Genomic DNA, 18,320 nt, shown 5'->3' on the forward strand with positions numbered 1-18,320 from the left:
GCAAACATTTAAATATATCACTGAAAATATAAAGTTGATCTTCACGCAATCACAAACTCGCAATGCACAGGCGCCATCTACGTTCGCGAGTGGGAGGTGACCTCTCTCTCTCTCCTTTCCAGTGGTCAGCAGGACTCCAGAATCAGGATCGAAATATGGTGTCAGGATTGCCGGGCTAACGTCGATGCCGATAGTGGTGACTGGCTTGCTGATGTTCTTGGTGCTGTAAACACTGATCTGCCTCTCCGATACCCTGTGGTAGTAGGACCAGTGGTAGTAGTAGTGGTAGTAGTAGTAGTAATGCATAAAATCTTCAAGTATACATATCTCATCAGGAATCTAGGCACACAAGTCATATCCATATGCTAAAACCTAGGGTCATATTATAAGACATTTCGTTGCCCAAGAAATCGTATTTGACAAGGCTTTCCTAGGAGTTGTGGGCATTTCCAGGGGTAGTTTTACGACCCTGGTGGTAGTTTGACCCTTCCTCTGTACCATGAACCTGAAGAAGCGCTCATTAGAACCCGACTGACCCGCTCTTTGACCTTCAGAAATAACTGATTTGAGAAGAGAAAGTGTCTTGTAATACCAACCCTAATCTACCCCATCACCAACACTTCAATTACTGGGGCGTGTTTGGCTCCCCAGCCCACAACGCCAAGCCCAGTCTCCCTGTAGGACCCCTTCCCACCCCGAGTACCTCCCTGCAGGATCTATCACCTTGCTCAAGCCAGGAACTCTATGGGCACCCCCTTGACCTCCTCCACTTAGGATTGTTTCTTACAGAGACAACCCGGTGAATAGGATTTGAACCCCCCAAAATAGATGGTACGTAAACTGATCACAAATGCCGGAGAGAGGCAGGAGGGGAAGGAATTATAGGAGAAGGGAACAGACCCCAGGAGACGGGACACAACATCTGTGGTCATATGCCGGAGAGAGACAGGAGGGGAAGGAATTATAGGAGAAGGGAACAGACCCCAGGAGACGGGACACAACATCTGTGGTCCTATGCCGGAGAGAGACAGGAGGGGAAGGAATTATAGGAGAAGGGAACAGACCCCAGGAGACGGGACACAACATCTGTGGTCATATGCCGGAGAGAGACAGAAGGGGAAGGAATCATAGGAGAAGGGAAAAGACCCCAGGAGACGGGACACAACATCTGTGGTCATATGCCTGAGAGAGACAGAAGGGGAAGGAATCATAGGAGAAGGGAACAGACCCCAGGAGACGGGACACAACATCTGTGGTCATATGCCAGAGAGAGACAGAAGGGGAAGGAATCATAGGAGAAGGGAACAGACCCCAGGAGACAGGACACAACATCTGTGGTCATATGCCAGAGAGAGACAGAAGGGGAAGGAATCATAGGAGAAGGGAACAGACCCCAGGAGACGGGACACAACATCTGTGGTCATATGCCGGAGAGAGACAGAAGGGGAAGGAATCATAGGAGAAGGGAACAGACCCCAGGAGACGGGACACAACATCTGTGGTCATATGCCAGAGAGAGACGGAAGGGGAAGGAATCATAGGAGAAGGGAACAGACCCCAGGAGACGGGACACAACATCTGTGGTCATATGCCAGAGAGACAGAAGGGGAAGGAATCATAGGAGAAGGGAACAGACCCCAGGAGACGGGACACAACCCCCGATTAATACCTGGTACCCATTCACTGCTGGGTGGACAGGGGCGTAGGGTATCGGAAAAGCCCCCCAAATTTTTCCACTCCGCCCGGGAATCGAACCCGGGCTCTCTCGGTTGTGAGCCGAGTGTGCTAACCACTGCACCACGAAGCCCCCTTTTCAAATATTAGGCTACCCATGTTATTTATTACATGCAACACGTCAAAATTCCTTATGTATAGACATTTGCAGAGTCATATGTCACTTAAGTTATGTAGCCTATACCTTAATGAGATGAAATATGAGCATCTGAAAGGCTATGGACCATTTGAGCATGATCAGACCATACTGTTTGATATACAAGTTGTTCCTTCATGTACTTGTATGGTAACTATCGATGAAAATCTTCTGTGTGCGGTTCATATACAATGGCTTGAGTTTTTTTTGTATACGCAAACATTTAAATATATCACTGAAAATATAAAGTTGATCTTCACGCAATCACAAACTCACAATGCACAGGCGCCACATCTACGTTCGCGAGTGGGAGGTGACTCTCTCTCTCTCTCTCTCTCCTTTCCAGTGGTCAGCAGGACTCCAGAATCAGGATCGAAATATGGTGTCAGGATTGCCGGGCTAACGTCGATGCCGATAGTGGTGACTGGCTTGCTGATGTTCTTGGTGCTGTAAACACTGATCTGCCTCTCCGATACCCTGTGGTAGTAGGACCAGTGGTAGTAGTAGTGGTAGTAGTAGTAATGCATAAAATCTTCAAGTATACATATCTCATCAGGAATCTAGGCACAAGTCATATCCATATGCTAAAACCTAGGGTCATATTATAAGACATTTCGTTGCCCAAGAACACGTATTTGACAAGGCTTTCCTAGGAGTTGTGGGCATTTCCAGGGGTAGTTTTACGACCCTGGTGGTAGTTTGACCCTTCCTCTGTACCATGAACCTGAAGAAGCGCTCATTAGAACCCGACTGACCCGCTCTTTGACCTTCAGAAATAACTGATTTGAGAAGAGAAAGTGTCTTGTAATACCAACCCTAATCTACCCCATCACCAACACTTCAATTACTGGGGGCGTGTTGCTTCTCCCAGCCCACAACGCCAAGCCCAGTCTCCCTGCAGGACCCCTTCCCACCCCGAGTACCTCCCTGCAGGATCTATCACCTTGCTCAAGCCAGGAACTCTGTGGGCACCCCCTTGACCTCCTCCACTTAGGATTGTTTCTTACAGAGACAACCCGGTGAATAGGATTTGAACCACCCAAAATAGATGGTACGTAAACTGATCACAAATGCTTTGATATATATTATGAAATGGTGTGTGTGAGTGGTGATTTTTTCTCATTTTTCTCGCTTGGAGGGACCATTAAAAAACATGGTCCCCGCTGCTACCACCACTGGGTTAAGCCGCCCACCATTGTTCTGAGCCAAGATACGAGGGTATGTAATGAAGCTTAACCTCATAGCAGCGATGGGCCAAATTTGTGGCTTTACCATATAGCAGCGATGGGCCAAATTTGTGGCTTTACCGTGTAGCAGCGATGGGCCAAATTTGTGCCATGATTTGAACCCCCCAAAATAGATGGTACGTAAACTGATCACAAATGCTTTGATATATATTATGAAATGGTTTGTGTGAGTGGTGATTTTTTCTCATTTTTCTCGATTAGAGGGACCATTAAGAAACATGGTCCCCGGTGCTACAGGGTTCATAGTTCCCCCTGCTCTTGCTGTCTTCCTCTGCTATCTTCCTTTCAATCAACTGTTCCCACCTCACCTGTTGAACCCAGTGGTGATGAGTAGTTCATCCTTGGGGCCCCACAGTATCCTCCCTCCTCTCCCACCACCACCACCACCACCACTGCCATCGCCACCATCCATAACTGGCGTTGAACTCTTCCTTGGCTCGTAGATTCGGACAAAACCATCGCGGCAAAGAGTGGCAAATAGCCGTCCATATCCTAACCAGGCCCCACTGAAGATCTGCAAGTAGAATAGAAGTAGTAGTAGTAGTAGTAGTAGTAGTAGTAGTAGTAGTAGTAGTAGTAATAGTAGTAGTTCCCCTCCTTCTTCTTCCTCCTCCTCCTCCTCCTCCTCACCTGGGATGATTGGTCAGACTCAGAGTCACCCTTGGCAGCTGTGTGTCCCAGATCTTGACCACATGGCCTGAAGTGACAGCTGCCAGTACTCCAGTAGCCAGAGGGTGGAAACGCAGCGCTGTTACCTGGGGGGAAGGGAAGACCTTGATAAAACAGAGATAGCAGGGAAACGAAAAGGAGGAGGAAGATGCAGTCCTTCATAAAAACAGAGATAGCAGGGAAACGAAAAGGAGGAGGAAGATGAGGAAGCCAGGAGGAGAAAGAGGAGAGATCAAGCTTCATTTTGGTACCTAGGGAAAGAGGAAAGGAGTGGAGGAAAGGGGAGAAAATTGGAGGAAAACTTGCTGGGAGAACAACACAACCCAGTCAAGAGGAAGATGGAGACCTTGATAAAACAGAGATAGCAGGGAAACGAAAAGGAGGAGGAAGATGAGGAAGCCAGGAGGAGAAAGAGGAAAAATCAAGCTTCACTTTGATACCTAGGGAAAGAGGAAAGGAGTGGAGGAAAGGGGAGAAAATCGGAGGAAAACTTGCTGGGAGACGAACATAAACCATTGGTAACGATCAAAACAAACAGGGTGAATGTGAAATTGGCCCTTGTTGTGCTGTGTTGCTGTGAGTGTTTGTTTTTGGTGTTGCCAGTGTTGTTGTTATAATTACAGTTTCCAATGGTTTGATTTTGGTTGTATGTGCATTTTCGATTTTCAAGGATTTTTAAATATCCAATTGAGCGGGAAATTTAAAAATCCTAAAAGATCTTCCGTGAAAATCCATATAAAACCAAACTGTTGTTGTTGTTGTTTTAGGGTTTTGGTGTGAGCAGCAGCAGCAGTGTTAGAAGCAGTAGTAGTAGTAGTAGTAGTAGTAGTAGAAAGTTGTAAAGTTTGGTTTAGTGGGTGCAACATCTGTGGTCATATGCCAGAGAGAGACAGAAGGGGAAGGAATTATAGGAGAAGGGAACAGACCCCTGGAGACGGGACACAACATCTGTGGTCATATGCCGGAGAGAGACAGAAGGGGTTAGGAATTATAGGAGAAGGAAACAGATCCCAGGAGACGGGACACAACATCTGTGGTCATATGCCGGAGAGAGACAGAAGGGGTTAGGAATTATAGGAGAAGGAAACAGACCCCAGGAGACGGGACACAACATCTGTGGTCATATGCCAGAGAGAGACAGAAGGGAAAGGAATCATAGGAGAAGGGAACAGATCCCAGGAGACGGGACACAACATCTGTGGTCATATGCCGGAGAGAGACAGAAGGGGTTAGGAATTATAGGAGATGGAAACAGATCCCAGGAGACGGGACACAACATCTGTGGTCATATGCCGGAGAGAGACAGAAGGGGAAGGAATTATAGGAGAAGGGAACAGACCCCAGGAGACGGGACACAACATCTGTGGTCATATGCCAGAGAGAGACAGAAGGGGTTAGGAATTATAGGAGAAGGAAACAGATCCCAGGAGACGGGACACAACATCTGTGGTCATATGCCAGAGAGAGACAGAAGGGAAAGGAGTCATAGGAGAAGGGAACAGATCCCAGGAGACGGGACACAACATCTGTGGTCATATGCCAGAGAGACAGAAGGGGAAGGAATCATAGGAGAAGGGAACAGACCCCAGGAGACGGGACACAACATCTGTGGTCATATGCCAGAGAGAGACAGAAGGGGAAGGAATCATAGGAGAAGGGAACAGACCCCAGGAGACGGGACACAACATCTGTGGTCATATGCCAGAGAGACAGAAGGGGAAGGAATCATAGGAGAAGGGAACAGACCCCAGGAGACGGGACACAGCCCCCAATTAATACCTGGTACCCATTCACTGCTGGGTGGACAGGGGCGTAGGGTATCGGAAAAGCTGCCCAAATTTTTCCACTCCGCCCGGGAATCGAACCCGGGCTCTCTCAGTTGTGAGCCGAGTGTGCTAACCACTGCACCACGAAGCCCCCTAGTAGTAGTAGTAGTAGTAGTAGTAGTAGTAGTAGTAGTAGTGGCAGTTTTACCTTATCATTTGAAGTGAGATCTGTCAATGTTTCAGTGGGAGTGTTAGTCAGTTCCTTCAGTCCGCTCTCTGGGATGGTCCACAAGTTGATCCTTCCATCGTCACAAGCTGAAAAGGTGGTGGATAGATAGATAAGATAAATAGACACACACACACACACACACACACACACACACACACACACACACACACACATCGGACTTATGAGGAGGAGAGACTTGCTGAGGAATTTGCTGAGGAACATAAGGACGGCATTTGTGTATTTGGCCGAGGAGATGATGAAGAAAATAATAGTTGCAATGATAAGGCCAAGGTTGGAGTATGCAGCAGTGGTCTGGTCTCTTCACGAAAAGAAGAACATAAGAAAGCTGGAAAGAGTGCAGAGAGTGGCAACTAAGATGGTACCGGAACTTAGGGATCGGATGTACGAGGAGAGACTCAATGGCATGGGGCTCACAACCCTGGAGAGAAGAAGAGAGAGAGGAGACCTGATAGCGGTGTACAGGGTGGCCAGCGGGGTGGAGAATCTGGACAGAGAGGACCTGTGTGTGTGTGTGGAGCGAGAGAGAAACGAGAGGACATGGAAAGAAGTTGAGGGCGACCACGTGTAGGCGAGATGTGAAAAAGTTTAGCTTCCCAAACAGAAGCTGTGGAATGGACTGGAGGAGGAGGTGGTTTATGCAAGAAACATTCATGATTTTAAGGAAGAGTTGGATAAGAGCGGATATGGAGACGGGACAGCGCGAGTGTAGCTCCTTTCCCCTATGTCACAAATAGCTAAATACAACTAGCTAAATACAACTAGCTAAATACAACTTGCTAAATACAGGTAGGTAAATATAGGTAGGTAAATACAACTAGCTAAATACAGGTAGGTAAATACTACTAGGTAAATACAGGTAGGTAAATACAACTTGCTAAATACAGGTAGGTAAATACAGGTAGGTAAATACAACTAGGTAAATACAGGTAGGTAAATACAACTAGCTAAATACAGGTAGGTAAATACAGGTAGGTAAATACAGGTAGGTAAATACAACTAGGTAAATACACACTCAAAATTCAAAATATGCTTATTATATATTCTCTCTCTCTCTCTCTCTCTCTCTCTCTCTATTATTTGTCAAACTAAATCTGTATTCTTCTATGATATTTCTTTAAGTTTACTACTACTACTACTACTACTACTACTACTACTACTACTACTACTACTACTACTTACCGACAGCCAGGGAGTTGACATTGAAGGGATCGAAGGCAAAATCCGTGACATTGGTGCCGTTGACAACACTTGGCGTCACCCCTTCTGGCACCCTCCCCGGGGCAGTGTGGTCCAGGAGTGCCAGGCGGCCACCCCCCCCTCCCAGCGGCACGGCGACCCAGCGACGGTTGGCTGCAATGGAGACAGATTTATACAGATGCATGGGGTTCGTTTTCTTACACAGATATATATAGATTGGTAGGTCCTTTCACACAGATATATATACAGTATTTACACCAGATGAGTCTTAAAACATTGACTGCGGATTTCCTACAAGAAGACCTCACCACGCTACAGGAACGGATGAAAAAGTGGCTGCTATAATTCAATGAAGAAAAATGTAGTCCTGCACCGTGGGAGGGGATATCCAGCACACCAATACCACATGGGAAACACTCCACTATCCACCACAGAGGCAGAGAAAGACCTGGGAGTGAATGTTACCAGGCTACCAGTGAAGGGATATCCAGCACACCAATACCACATGGGAAACACTCCACTATCCACCACAGAGGCAGAGAAAGACCTGGGAGTGTATGTTACCAGGCTACCAGTGAAGGGATATCCAGCACACCAATACCACATGGGAAACACTCCACTATCCACCACAGAGGCAGAGAAAGACCTGGGAGTGTATTTTACCAGGCTACCAGTGAAGGGATATCCAGCACACCAATACCACATGGGAAACACTCCTCTATCCACCACAGAGGCAGAGAAAGACCTAGGAGTGTATTTTACCAGGCTACCAGTGAAGGGATATCCAGCACACCAATGCCACATGGGAAACACTCCATTATCCACCCCAGATGCAGAGAAAGACCTGGGAGTGTATGTTACCAGGCTACCAGTGAAGGGATATCCACACACCAATACCACATGGGAAACACTCCACTATCCACCACAGAGGCAGAGAAAGACCTGGGAGTGTATGTTACCAGGCTACCAGTGAAGGGATATCCACACACCAATACCACATGGGAAACACTCCACTCTCCACCCCAGAGGCAGAGAAAGACCTGGGAGCGTATGTTACCAGGCTACCAGTGAAGGGATATCCAGCACACCAATACCACATGGGAAACACTCCACTATCCACCACAGAGGCAGAGAAAGACCTGGGAGTGTATGTTACCAGGCTACCAGTGAAGGGATATCCAGCACACCAATACCACAAGGAAAACACTCCTCTATCCACCACAGAGGCAGAGAAGGACCTGGGAGTGTATGTTACCAGGCTACCAGTGAAGGGATATCCAGCACACCAATACTACAAGGGAAACACTCCACTATCCACCACAGAGGCAGAGAAAGACCTGGGAGTGTATGTTACCAGGCTACCAGTGAAGGGATATCCAGCACACCAATACCACATGGGAAACACTCCACTATCCACCACGGAGGCAGAGAAAGACCTGGGAGTGTATGTTACCAGGCTACCAGTGAAGGGATATCCAGCACACCAATACCACATGGGAAACACTCCACTATCCACCACGGAGGCAGAGAAAGACCTGGGAGTATGTTATCAGGCTACCAGTGAAGGGATATCCAGCACACCAATACTACAAGGGAAACACTCCACTATCCACCACAGAGGCAGAGAAAGACCTGGGAGTGTATGTTACCAGGCTACCAGTGAAGGGATATCCAGCACACCAATACCACATGGGAAACAATCCATTATCCACCCCAGAGGCAGAGAAAGACCTGGGAGTGTATGTTACCAGGCTACCAGTGAAGGGATATCCAGCACACCAATACCACATGGGAAACACTCCACTATCCACCACGGAGGCAGAGAAAGACCTGGGAGTATGTTATCGGGCTCCCAGTGAAGGGATATCCAGCACACCAATACCACATGGGAAGCACTCCACTATCCACCACAGAGGCAGAGAAAGACCTGGGAGTGAATGTTACCAGGCTACCAGTGAAGGGATATCCAGCACACCAATACCACATGGGAAACACTCCACTATCCACCACAGAGGCAGAGAAAGACCTGGGAGTGTATGTCACCAGGCTACCAGTGAAGGGATATCCAGCACACCAATACCACATGGGAAACACTCCACTATCCACCACAGAGGCAGAGAAAGACCTGGGAGTGTATGTTACCAGGCTACCAGTGAAGGGATATCCAGCACACCAATACCACATGGGAAACACTCCACTATCCACCACGGAGGCAGAGAAAGACCTGGGAGTATGTTATCGGGCTCCCAGTGAAGGGATATCCAGCACACCAATACCACATGGGAAGCACTCCACTATCCACCACAGAGGCAGAGAAAGACCTGGGAGTGAATGTTACCAGGCTACCAGTGAAGGGATATCCAGCACACCAATACCACATGGGAAACACTCCACTATCCACCACAGAGGCAGAGAAAGACCTGGGAGTGTATGTCACCAGGCTACCAGTGAAGGGATATCCAGCACACCAATACCACATGGGAAACACTCCACTATCCACCACAGAGGCAGAGAAAGACCTGGGAGTGTATTTTACCAGGCTACCAGTGAAGGGATATCCAGCACACCAATACCACATGGGAAACACTCCACTCTCCACCCCAGAGGCAGAGAAAGACCTGGGAGTGTATTTTACCAGGCTACCAGTGAAGGGATATCCAGCACACCAATACCACATGGGAAACACTCCACTATCCACCACAGAGGCAGAGAAAGACCTGGGAATGTATGTTACCAGGCTACCAGTGAAGGGATATCCAGCACACCAATACCACATGGGAAACACTCCACTATCCGCCACAGAGGCAGAGAAAGACCTGGGAGTGTATGTTACCAGGCTACCAGTGAAGGGATATCCAGCACACCAATACCACATGGGAAACACTTCACTATCCACCCCAGAGGTAGAGAAAGACCTGGGAGTGTATGTTACCAGGCTACCAGTGAAGGGATATCCAGCACACCAATACCACATGGGAAACACTCCACTATCCACCACGGAGGCAGAGAAAGACCTGGGAGTATGTTATCAGGCTACCAGTGAAGGGATATCCAGCACACCAATACTACAAGGGAAACACTCCACTATCCACCACAGAGGCAGAGAAAGACCTGGGAGTGAATGTTACCAGGCTACCAGTGAAGGGATATCCAGCACACCAATACCACATGGGAAACACTCCACTATCCACCCCAGAGGCAGAGAAAGACCTGGGAGTGTATGTTACCAGGCTACCAGTGAAGGGATATCCAGCACACCAATACCACATGGGAAACACTCCACTATCCACCACGGAGGCAGAGAAAGACCTGGGAGTATGTTATCGGGCTCCCAGTGAAGGGATATCCAGCACACCAATACCACATGGGAAGCACTCCACTATCCACCACAGAGGCAGAGAAAGACCTGGGAGTGAATGTTACCAGGCTACCAGTGAAGGGATATCCAGCACACCAATACCACATGGGAAACACTCCACTATCCACCACAGAGGCAGAGAAAGACCTGGGAGTGTATGTTACCAGGCTACCAGTGAAGGGATATCCAGCACACCAATACCACATGGGAAACACTCCACTATTCACCACAGAGGCAGAGAAAGACCTGGGAGTGTATTTTACCAGGCTACCAGTGAAGGGATATCCAGCACACTAATCACACATGGGAAACACTCCACTCTCCACCCCAGAGGCAGAGAAAGACCTGGGAGTGTAGTTTACCAGGCTACCCGTGAAGGGATCTCCAGCACACCAATACCACATGGGAAACACTCCACTATCCACCACAGAGGCAGAGAAAGACCTGGGAATGTATGTTACCAGGCTACCAGTGAAGGGATATCCAGCACACCAATACCACATGGGAAACACTCCACTATCCGCCACGGAGGCAGAGAAAGACCAGGGAGTATGTTATCAGGCTACCAGTGAAGGGATATCCAGCACACCAATACCACATGGGAAACACTCCACTATCCACCACAGAGGCAGAGAAAGACCTGGAGTGTTACCAGGCTACCAGTGAAGGGATATCCAACACACCAATACCACATGGGAAACACTCCTCTATCCACCACAGAGGCAGAGAAAGACCTGGGAGTGTATGTTACCAGGCTACCAGTGAAGGGATATCCAGCACACCAATACCACACGGGAAACACTCCACTATCCACCACAGAGGCAGAGAAAGACCTGGGAGTGTATGTTACCAGGCTACCAGTAAAGGGATATCCAGCACACCAATACCACATGGGAAACACTCCACTATCCACCACAGAGGCAGAGAAAGACCTGGGAGTGTATGTTATCAGGCTACCAGTGAAGGGATATCCAGCACACCAATACCACATGGGAAACACTCCACTATCCACCACAGAGGCAGAGAAAGACCTGGGAGTGTATGTTATCAGGCTACCAGTGAAGGGATATCCAGCACACCAATACCACATGGGAAACACTCCACTATCCACCCCAGAGGCAGAGAAAGACCTGGGAGTGTATGTAACCAGGCTACCAGTGAAGGGATATCCAGCACACCAATACCACATGGGAACGACTCCGCTATCCACCGCAGAGGCAGAGAAAGACCTGGGACTCGATGGAACCAGGCTACCAGTGAAGGCCAAATCCGTGCCATTCGCAGCGTACGGGTCAACAGTAATTTTGCTTCCGTATTCACGATTGAGGACATGGAAACCATTCAAGAGTGCCCTACCCCATCGAGGGGGATCTCGCCTCTAGAAACTGACGCCGTAAGCGCCCACGATGTTAAAAAAAATACCTTGTCAAACTTACACGAGCAAATCAACGGGACCCGACAACTTGTCCCCGTTGTTATTGAAAGGATTAAAACTGCAAATACTACAGCCACTTACTAGCATATTTAACCAGTCACTACAACAAAACAAGATACCTCAAGACTGGAAAATGGCGAATGTTTTCAATGAAGAAGATAAGAACGTTGCCCTAAACTACAGGCCCATTAGTTTAACATCAGTTGCAGCCAAAATCCTCGAAAAGATCGTTAGAGACAAACTTGCCAGTTTTCCAGAGGACAATAATATAATACCGGATGCCCAGCACGGTTTCAGAAGGAAGCGTTCCTACTTAACGAATCTACTGGACTTCTTCCTAGATGAAAACTGGGATAATCACATCCCAAGTGATATCATATATCTGGACTTCCAAAAAGCCTTTGAAAAGGTACCTCATGAGCGACTCCTAAAGAAACTACAGTCAGCGGGAATAAGAAACAACCTGACTGCCTGGATAAGAGACTGGCTTACCAATGGAAAACAACGAGTGTTTTCAGCGGGCAGGCTTTTGAGTGGCTTCCAGTCACTAGTGGAGCACCGCAAGGATCAGTGCCGGGACCCATTCTATTGATCTTGTACATCACCGATAGAGAAACAGAATTAAAATCCTCCCTATCAAAGTTTACTGACGACACGAAAGTGAGTGGAAGGGCTCTCACGACGGCCGATTGCGAAACCATCCAAAGGGACCTTGATCAGATCATTCAGTGGTCTGAAAAGTGGCAAATGTCATTCAACGTGAACATAGGTAAAGTAATGCACTTTTGATCCAGAAACAGTAACCCTACATACAACATGTACGGGAAACCACCGCAGATTGTGCAGGAGGAACCGGGTCTTTGAGTTATCACCAGCAGTGACCTGAAACATGCAAAGCACTGTAAAAGCACATATAACAAAGCCAACACCATGCTCGGGTGCACAGCGAGGACCTTCGAGCAAAAGACGCCGGAAGTAATGCTGTCCTTGTATAACTGGATGGTAAGACCTCGAGTGTGCGGTACAGTTCTGGTTACCTAGCTACAGGAAGGACATCGAATCATTAGAGCGAGGAACAACTCAAGCGACTCAATCTCTTCACGCTGGAAAAGAAACGCCTGCGAGAAGATATGATACATGTGTTCAAGTACATCCCTGAATAACTTCAGTGACGTCACCCACTCCTAGTTTTATTGAGCTACAAACTAACTTAACCCGGTGGTGGTAGCTGCAGGGATCATGTTTCTTAAAGGCCCCTCTGAGCGAGAAAAATTAGAAAAAATCATCACTCGCGCAAACCATTTCATAATATATATCAACACATTGGTGATCAGTTTATACATCATCTATTTTGGGGATTTATATCATGGCACAAATTTGGCCCGTCGCTGGTACACGGTAAAGCCACAAATTCGGCCCGTCGCTGGTACACGGTAAAGCCACAAATTTGGCCCGTCGCTGCTACCGGGTTAAGAATTAGAAACAATGGTCTATATATATTCAAGCGAGGCGATGTAATACAGAGATTGGCAGGAGTTTCTTCTGCGATGTAATACAGGAATTGGCAGGAGTTTCTTCTGCGATGTAATACAGAAATTGGCAGGAGTTTCTTCTGCGATGTAATACAGAAATTGGCAGGAGCTTCTTCTGCGATGTAATACAGAAATTGGCAGGAGTTTCTTCTGCGATGTAATACAGAGATTGGCAGGAGCTTCTTCTGCGATGTAATACAGAAATTGGCAGGAGTTTCTTCTGCGATGTAATACAGAGATTGGCAGGAGTTTCTTCTGTGATGTAATACAGGAATTGGCAGGAGTTTCTTCTGTGATGTAATACAGGAATTGGCAGGAGTTTCTTCTGTGATGTAATACAGAGATTGGCAGGAGTTTCTTCTGTGATGTAATACAGGAATTGGCAGGAGCTTCTTCTGTGATGTAATACAGGAATTGGCAGGAGTTTCTTCTGCGATGTAATACAGGAATAGGCAGGAGTTTCTTCTGCGATGTAATACAGGAATTGGCAGGAGTTTCTTCTGCGATGTAATACAGAGATTGGCAGGAGTTTCTTCTGTGATGTAATACAGGAATTGGCAGGAGTTTCTTCTGCGATGTAATACAGGAATTGGCAGGAGTTTCTTCTGTGATGTAATACAGGAATTGGCAGGAGTTTCTTCTGTGATGTAATACAGGAATTGGCAGGAGTTTCTTCTGCGATGTAATACAGGAATTGGCAGGAGTTTCTTCTGCGATGTAATACAGAGATTGGCAGGAGTTTCTTCTGTGATGTAATACAGGAATTGGCAGGAGTTTCTTCTGCGATGTAATACAGGAATTGGCAGGAGTTTCTTCTGTGATGTAATACAGGAATTGGCAGGAGTTTCTTCTGTGATGTAATACAGGAATTGGCAGGAGTTTCTTCTGCGATGTAATACAGGAATTGGCAGGAGTTTCTTCTGTGATGTAATACAGGAATTGGCAGGAGTTTCTTCTGTGATGTAATACAGAGATTGGCAGGAGTTTCTGCTCAGACCGAGTCATCCGCCATTAGAACAATCTTCCCTCAGAAGTAGTAAATGCGAATACCATCGACTCCTTTAATAATCGAATCGACCGTCATTTCGTTGCGACAGGAGTAAATTGAATACCGAGGGGCTTCATATGCTCTGCGGGCACCAAGCGGCTGTCGAGCAGAGCGGGCAACCTCGTAATGAGTCTATAGGTCTTCTGTTGCCTGCATTTCCATGTTTCCTCCTCTTCCCCTCGCAACCTTAACTCTTCCCTTTTCTTCCATGCAACAAGAAGATGGAGTACAATGCCCTCTTTCTTTCCCTTCCTACTTCTGCTCTTCCTCCTTTCCCTTTTGTTCCTTGTCCTCTTCCTCCTCCTCCTCCTCCTCCTCCTCCTCCTTCCGTTTTCTTCATGATATCCCTTTTCATTTGATCTCCTTCTCCTTTCCTCTTGTTTTCCTTCCCTTTTTCTTCTTCCTCGTCTTCGTCCTTCTCCCGCTCCTCTTTTTCCTTCTCTCTCCTCTGTCAACCCTAACTCTTATACAAATGGTGGTAGTGGTGGGATTCTCTGTCAACCCTAACTCTTATACAAATGGTGGTAGTGGTGGGATTCTCTGTCAACCCTAACTCTTATACAAATGGTGGTAGTGGTGGGATTCTCTGTCAACCCTAACTCTTATACAAATGGTGGTAGTGGTGGGATTCTTTGTCAGCCCTAACTCTTATACAAATGGTGGTAGTGGTGGGATTCTCTGTCAACCCTAACTCTTATACAAATGGTGGTAGTGGTGGGATTCTCTGTCAACCCTAACTCTTATACAAATGGTGGTAGTGGTGGGATTCTTTGTCAACCCTAACTCTTATACAAATGGTGGTAGTGGTGGGATTCTCTGTGAACCCTAACTCTTATACAAATGGTGGTAATGGTGGGATTCTCTGTCAACCCTAACTCTTATACAATTGGTGGTAGTGGTGGGATTCTTTGTCAACCCTAACTCCTATACAAATGGTGGTAGTGGTGGGATTCTTTGTCAACCCTAACTCTTATACAAATGGTGGTAGTGGTGGGATTCTTTGTCAACCCTAACTCTTATACAAATGGTGGTAGTGGTGGGATTCTCCGTCAACCCTAACTCTTATACAAATGGTGGTAGTGGTGGGATTCTTTGTCAACCCTAACTCTTATACAAATGGTGGTAGTGGTGGGATTCTTTGTCAACCCTAACTCTTATACAAATGGTGGTAGTGGTGGGATTCTTTGTCAACCCTAACTCTTTTACAAATGGTGGTAGTGGTGGGATTCTCTGTCAACCCTAACTCTTATACAAATGGTGGTAGTGGTGGGATTCCTTGTCAACCCTAACTCTTATACAAATGGTGGTAGTGGTGGGATTCTCCGTCAACCCTAACTCTTATACAAATGGTGGTAGTGGTGGGATTCTTTGTCAACCCTAACTCTTCCATCTCCTCCAGGCAACAAGAAGATGGAGTACAAGGCTCGCCAGTGGCATGAGAAGTGTTTCTGCTGCTGTGTGTGCAAAACTCCGATCGGCACCAAGAGCTTTATCCCGCGCGACCAGGAGATCTACTGCGCCGCTTGTTACGAGCAGAAGTTCGCGACCCGCTGCGTGAAGTGTTCCAAGGTGAGGGTGGTAAAAGTTGGAAAGTTTCGTTTAGTCGGCGCAACATCTGTGGTCATATGCCGGAGAGGGACAGGAGGGGAAGGAATTATAGGAGAAGGGAACAGACCCCAGGAGACGGGACACAACATCTGTGGTCATATGCGAGAGAGAGACAGGAGGGGAAGGAATTATAGGAGAAGGGAACAGACCCCAGGAGACGGGACACAACATCTGTGGTCATATGCCGGAGAGAGACAGGAGGGGAAGGAATTATAGGAGAAGGGAACAGACCCCAGGAGACGGGACACAACAGCTGAGGTCATATGCCAGAGAGAGACAGGAGAGGGAAGGAATTATAGGAGAAGGGAACAGACCCCAGGAGACGGGACACAACATCTGTGGTCATATGCCGGAGAGAGACAGGAGGGGAAGGAATTATAGGAGAAGGGAACAGACCCCAGGAGACGGGACACAACATCTGTGGTCATATGCCGGAGAGAGACAGGAGGGAAAGGAATTATAGGAGAAGGGAACAGACACCAGGAGACGGGACACAACATCTCTGGTCATATGCCGGAGAGAGACAGGAGGGGAAGGAATTATAGGAGAAGGGAACAGACCCCAGGAGACGGGACACAACATCTGAGGTCATATGCCAGAGAGAGACAGGAGAGGGAAGGAATTATAGGAGAAGGGAACAGACCCCAGGAGACGGGACACAACATCTGTGGTCATATGCCGGAGAGAGGCAGGAGGGGAAGGAATTATAGGAGAAGGGAACAGACCCCAGGAGACGGGACACAACATCTGTGGTCATATGCCGGAGAGAGACAGAAGGGAAGGAATTATAGGAGAAGGGAACAGACCCCAGGAGACGGGACACAACATCTGTGGTCATATGCCGGAGAGAGACAGGAGGGGAAGGAATTATAGGAGAAGGGAACAGACCCCAGGAGACGGGACACAACATCTGTGGTCATATGCCGGAGAGAGACAGGAGGGGAAGGAATTATAGGAGAAGGGAACAGACCCCAGGAGACGGGACACAACATCTGTGGTCATATGCCGGAGAGAGACAGGAGGGGAAGGAATTATAGGAGAAGGGAACAGACCCCAGGAGACGGGACACAACATCTGTGGTCATATGCCGGAGAGAGACAGAAGGGGAAGGAATTATAGGAGAAGGGAACAGATCCCAGGAGACGGGACACAACATCTGTGGTCATATGCCGGAGAGAGACAAAAGGGGAAAGAATTATAGGAGAAGGGAACAGATCCCAGGAGACGGGACACAACATCTATGGTCATAATATTATGCCGGAGAGAGACAGAAGGGAAAGGAATTATAGGAGAAAGGAACAGATCCCAGGAGACGGGACACAACCCCCGATTAATACCTGGTACCCATTCACTGCTGGGTGGACAGGGCCGTAGGGCATCGGAAAAGCCGCCTAAATTTTTCCACTCCGCCCGGGAATCGAACCCGGGCTCTCTCGATTGTGAGCCGAGTGTGCTAACCACTGCACCACGAAGCCCCCAAGTGAGGGTGGTAGGAGGCGGAGGAGGAAGGAGGAGGGAGGAGAAGGATGGAGGAAAGGGAGACAAAAAAAAAAGGAGGAGGAAACGAGAAAGAGGAGAGGCTTGGCTAGGTTACGTTAGGTTGAGAGAGAGAGAGAGAGGGGGGGGGGGGGGGGGAGTCGGAAAGAAGGGAAGGGGAAAAAGAAAAGAGGGAAGGGAAGAGGAGGAGGAGGAAAAGGAGGAGAGAGAAAAAAGGGAAGAGAAGGAAGGGAGGAGGAGGAGGAAGAGGAAGAAAAGTGAGGAAAAGAGAGAAAAGGGAGGAGGGAGGAAAGGAATGAAGGAGAGGTAGGAAGGGAAGGGGAAGAGGAGGAAGGAAATGGGGAAGGGAAGAGAAGGAGGGGGAGGAGAAAAAGGAGGAAGAGGAAGGGAAGGAAGGAAGGAAGGAAGGAAGAGAGAAAGGAAATAGATAAAAGGGAGGGATGGAGGGAAGGTAGAAATTTGTCACTTACTACTACTACTACTACTACTACTACTACTACTACTACTACCACCACCTCCAGATCATCACCAGCGGGCCGTCACCTACAAGAGCGACCCGTGGCACCGCGAATGCTTCACCTGCACCAACTGTGAGGCTTCGTTGGCCGGGCAGCGCTTCACGTCACGGGAGGACAAGCCGTACTGCGCGGACTGCTTTGGGGAGCTGTTTGCCAAGCGGTGTACAGCCTGTTCCCGCCCCATCACGGGTACGGCTGTGGCTGTGTGTGGGGGAGGGTGGTTGGGCGGAGAGGTGGAGTTTGAACCGGGGCAGGATGGAGTACACTAACACCAGACAGACAACCAGGTGGAGAGGTGGAATTAGAATCGTTACCGGGGCAGGAT

The 18,320-nt window shown here is 48.1% G+C and overlaps 2 protein-coding genes across 51 annotated transcripts in view; one reads left to right on the plus strand and one right to left on the minus strand.

Annotated features, from left to right (window-relative positions):
* Positions 1-3,756: 3,756 nt before the first annotated feature.
* Positions 3,757-11,463, minus strand: LOC126989590 (uncharacterized). Of its 50 annotated transcripts, none has more exons than XM_050848164.1 (12): positions 11,092-11,463; positions 10,406-10,603; positions 10,210-10,308; positions 9,915-10,013; positions 9,321-9,419; positions 9,026-9,124; positions 8,731-8,829; positions 8,337-8,534; positions 8,040-8,138; positions 6,982-7,645; positions 5,761-5,867; positions 3,757-3,872 (listed from the first exon to the last, which is right to left on the minus strand). In XM_050848164.1, exons 1-10 carry the CDS (start codon positions 11,445-11,447, stop codon positions 7,339-7,341), a joined length of 1,653 nt encoding a protein of 550 aa, XP_050704121.1. In that variant the 5' UTR covers positions 11,448-11,463; the 3' UTR covers positions 3,757-3,872; positions 5,761-5,867; positions 6,982-7,338. The 50 variants fall into 50 exon arrangements, 48 of the variants coding, with proteins under 48 accessions (XP_050704121.1, XP_050704117.1, XP_050704124.1 ...); XM_050848160.1 differs by having other exon boundaries at positions 9,321-9,518; XM_050848167.1 differs by lacking the exon at positions 9,915-10,013.
* Positions 11,464-12,722: 1,259 nt separating this feature from the next.
* The window catches only part of LOC126989593 (four and a half LIM domains protein 3-like), a 6,245-nt gene continuing 647 nt past the window's right edge, over positions 12,723-18,320 (plus strand). Inside the window, exons 1-3 of the mRNA XM_050848208.1 lie at positions 12,723-12,794; positions 15,729-15,956; positions 18,010-18,184. Of these exons, the coding sequence (XP_050704165.1) occupies positions 12,723-12,794; positions 15,729-15,956; positions 18,010-18,184 (475 nt within the window). The remainder of the gene's footprint in view (positions 12,795-15,728; positions 15,957-18,009; positions 18,185-18,320) is intronic.

Source organism: Eriocheir sinensis, unplaced genomic scaffold (genome assembly GCF_024679095.1).
Source record: "Eriocheir sinensis breed Jianghai 21 unplaced genomic scaffold, ASM2467909v1 Scaffold1227, whole genome shotgun sequence".
In the NCBI taxonomy this organism is placed as follows: domain Eukaryota; kingdom Metazoa; phylum Arthropoda; class Malacostraca; order Decapoda; family Varunidae; genus Eriocheir; species Eriocheir sinensis.

Excerpts from the sequence above, each read along its gene's own strand:
- LOC126989590 (XM_050848159.1), bottom strand. The coding sequence starts at position 11,447 with ATGTGGTATTGGTGTGCTGGATATCCCTTCACTGGTAGCCTGATAACA. Across the intron at positions 10,309-10,405 it reads CTGGTAACATTCACTCCCAG|GTCTTTCTCTGCCTCCGTGG; the intron begins GTCTTTCTCTGC and ends ACATACTCCCAG. Across the intron at positions 7,646-8,039 it reads CTGGTAACATACGCTCCCAG|GTCTTTCTCTGCCTCTGTGG; the intron begins GTCTTTCTCTGC and ends ATACACTCCCAG.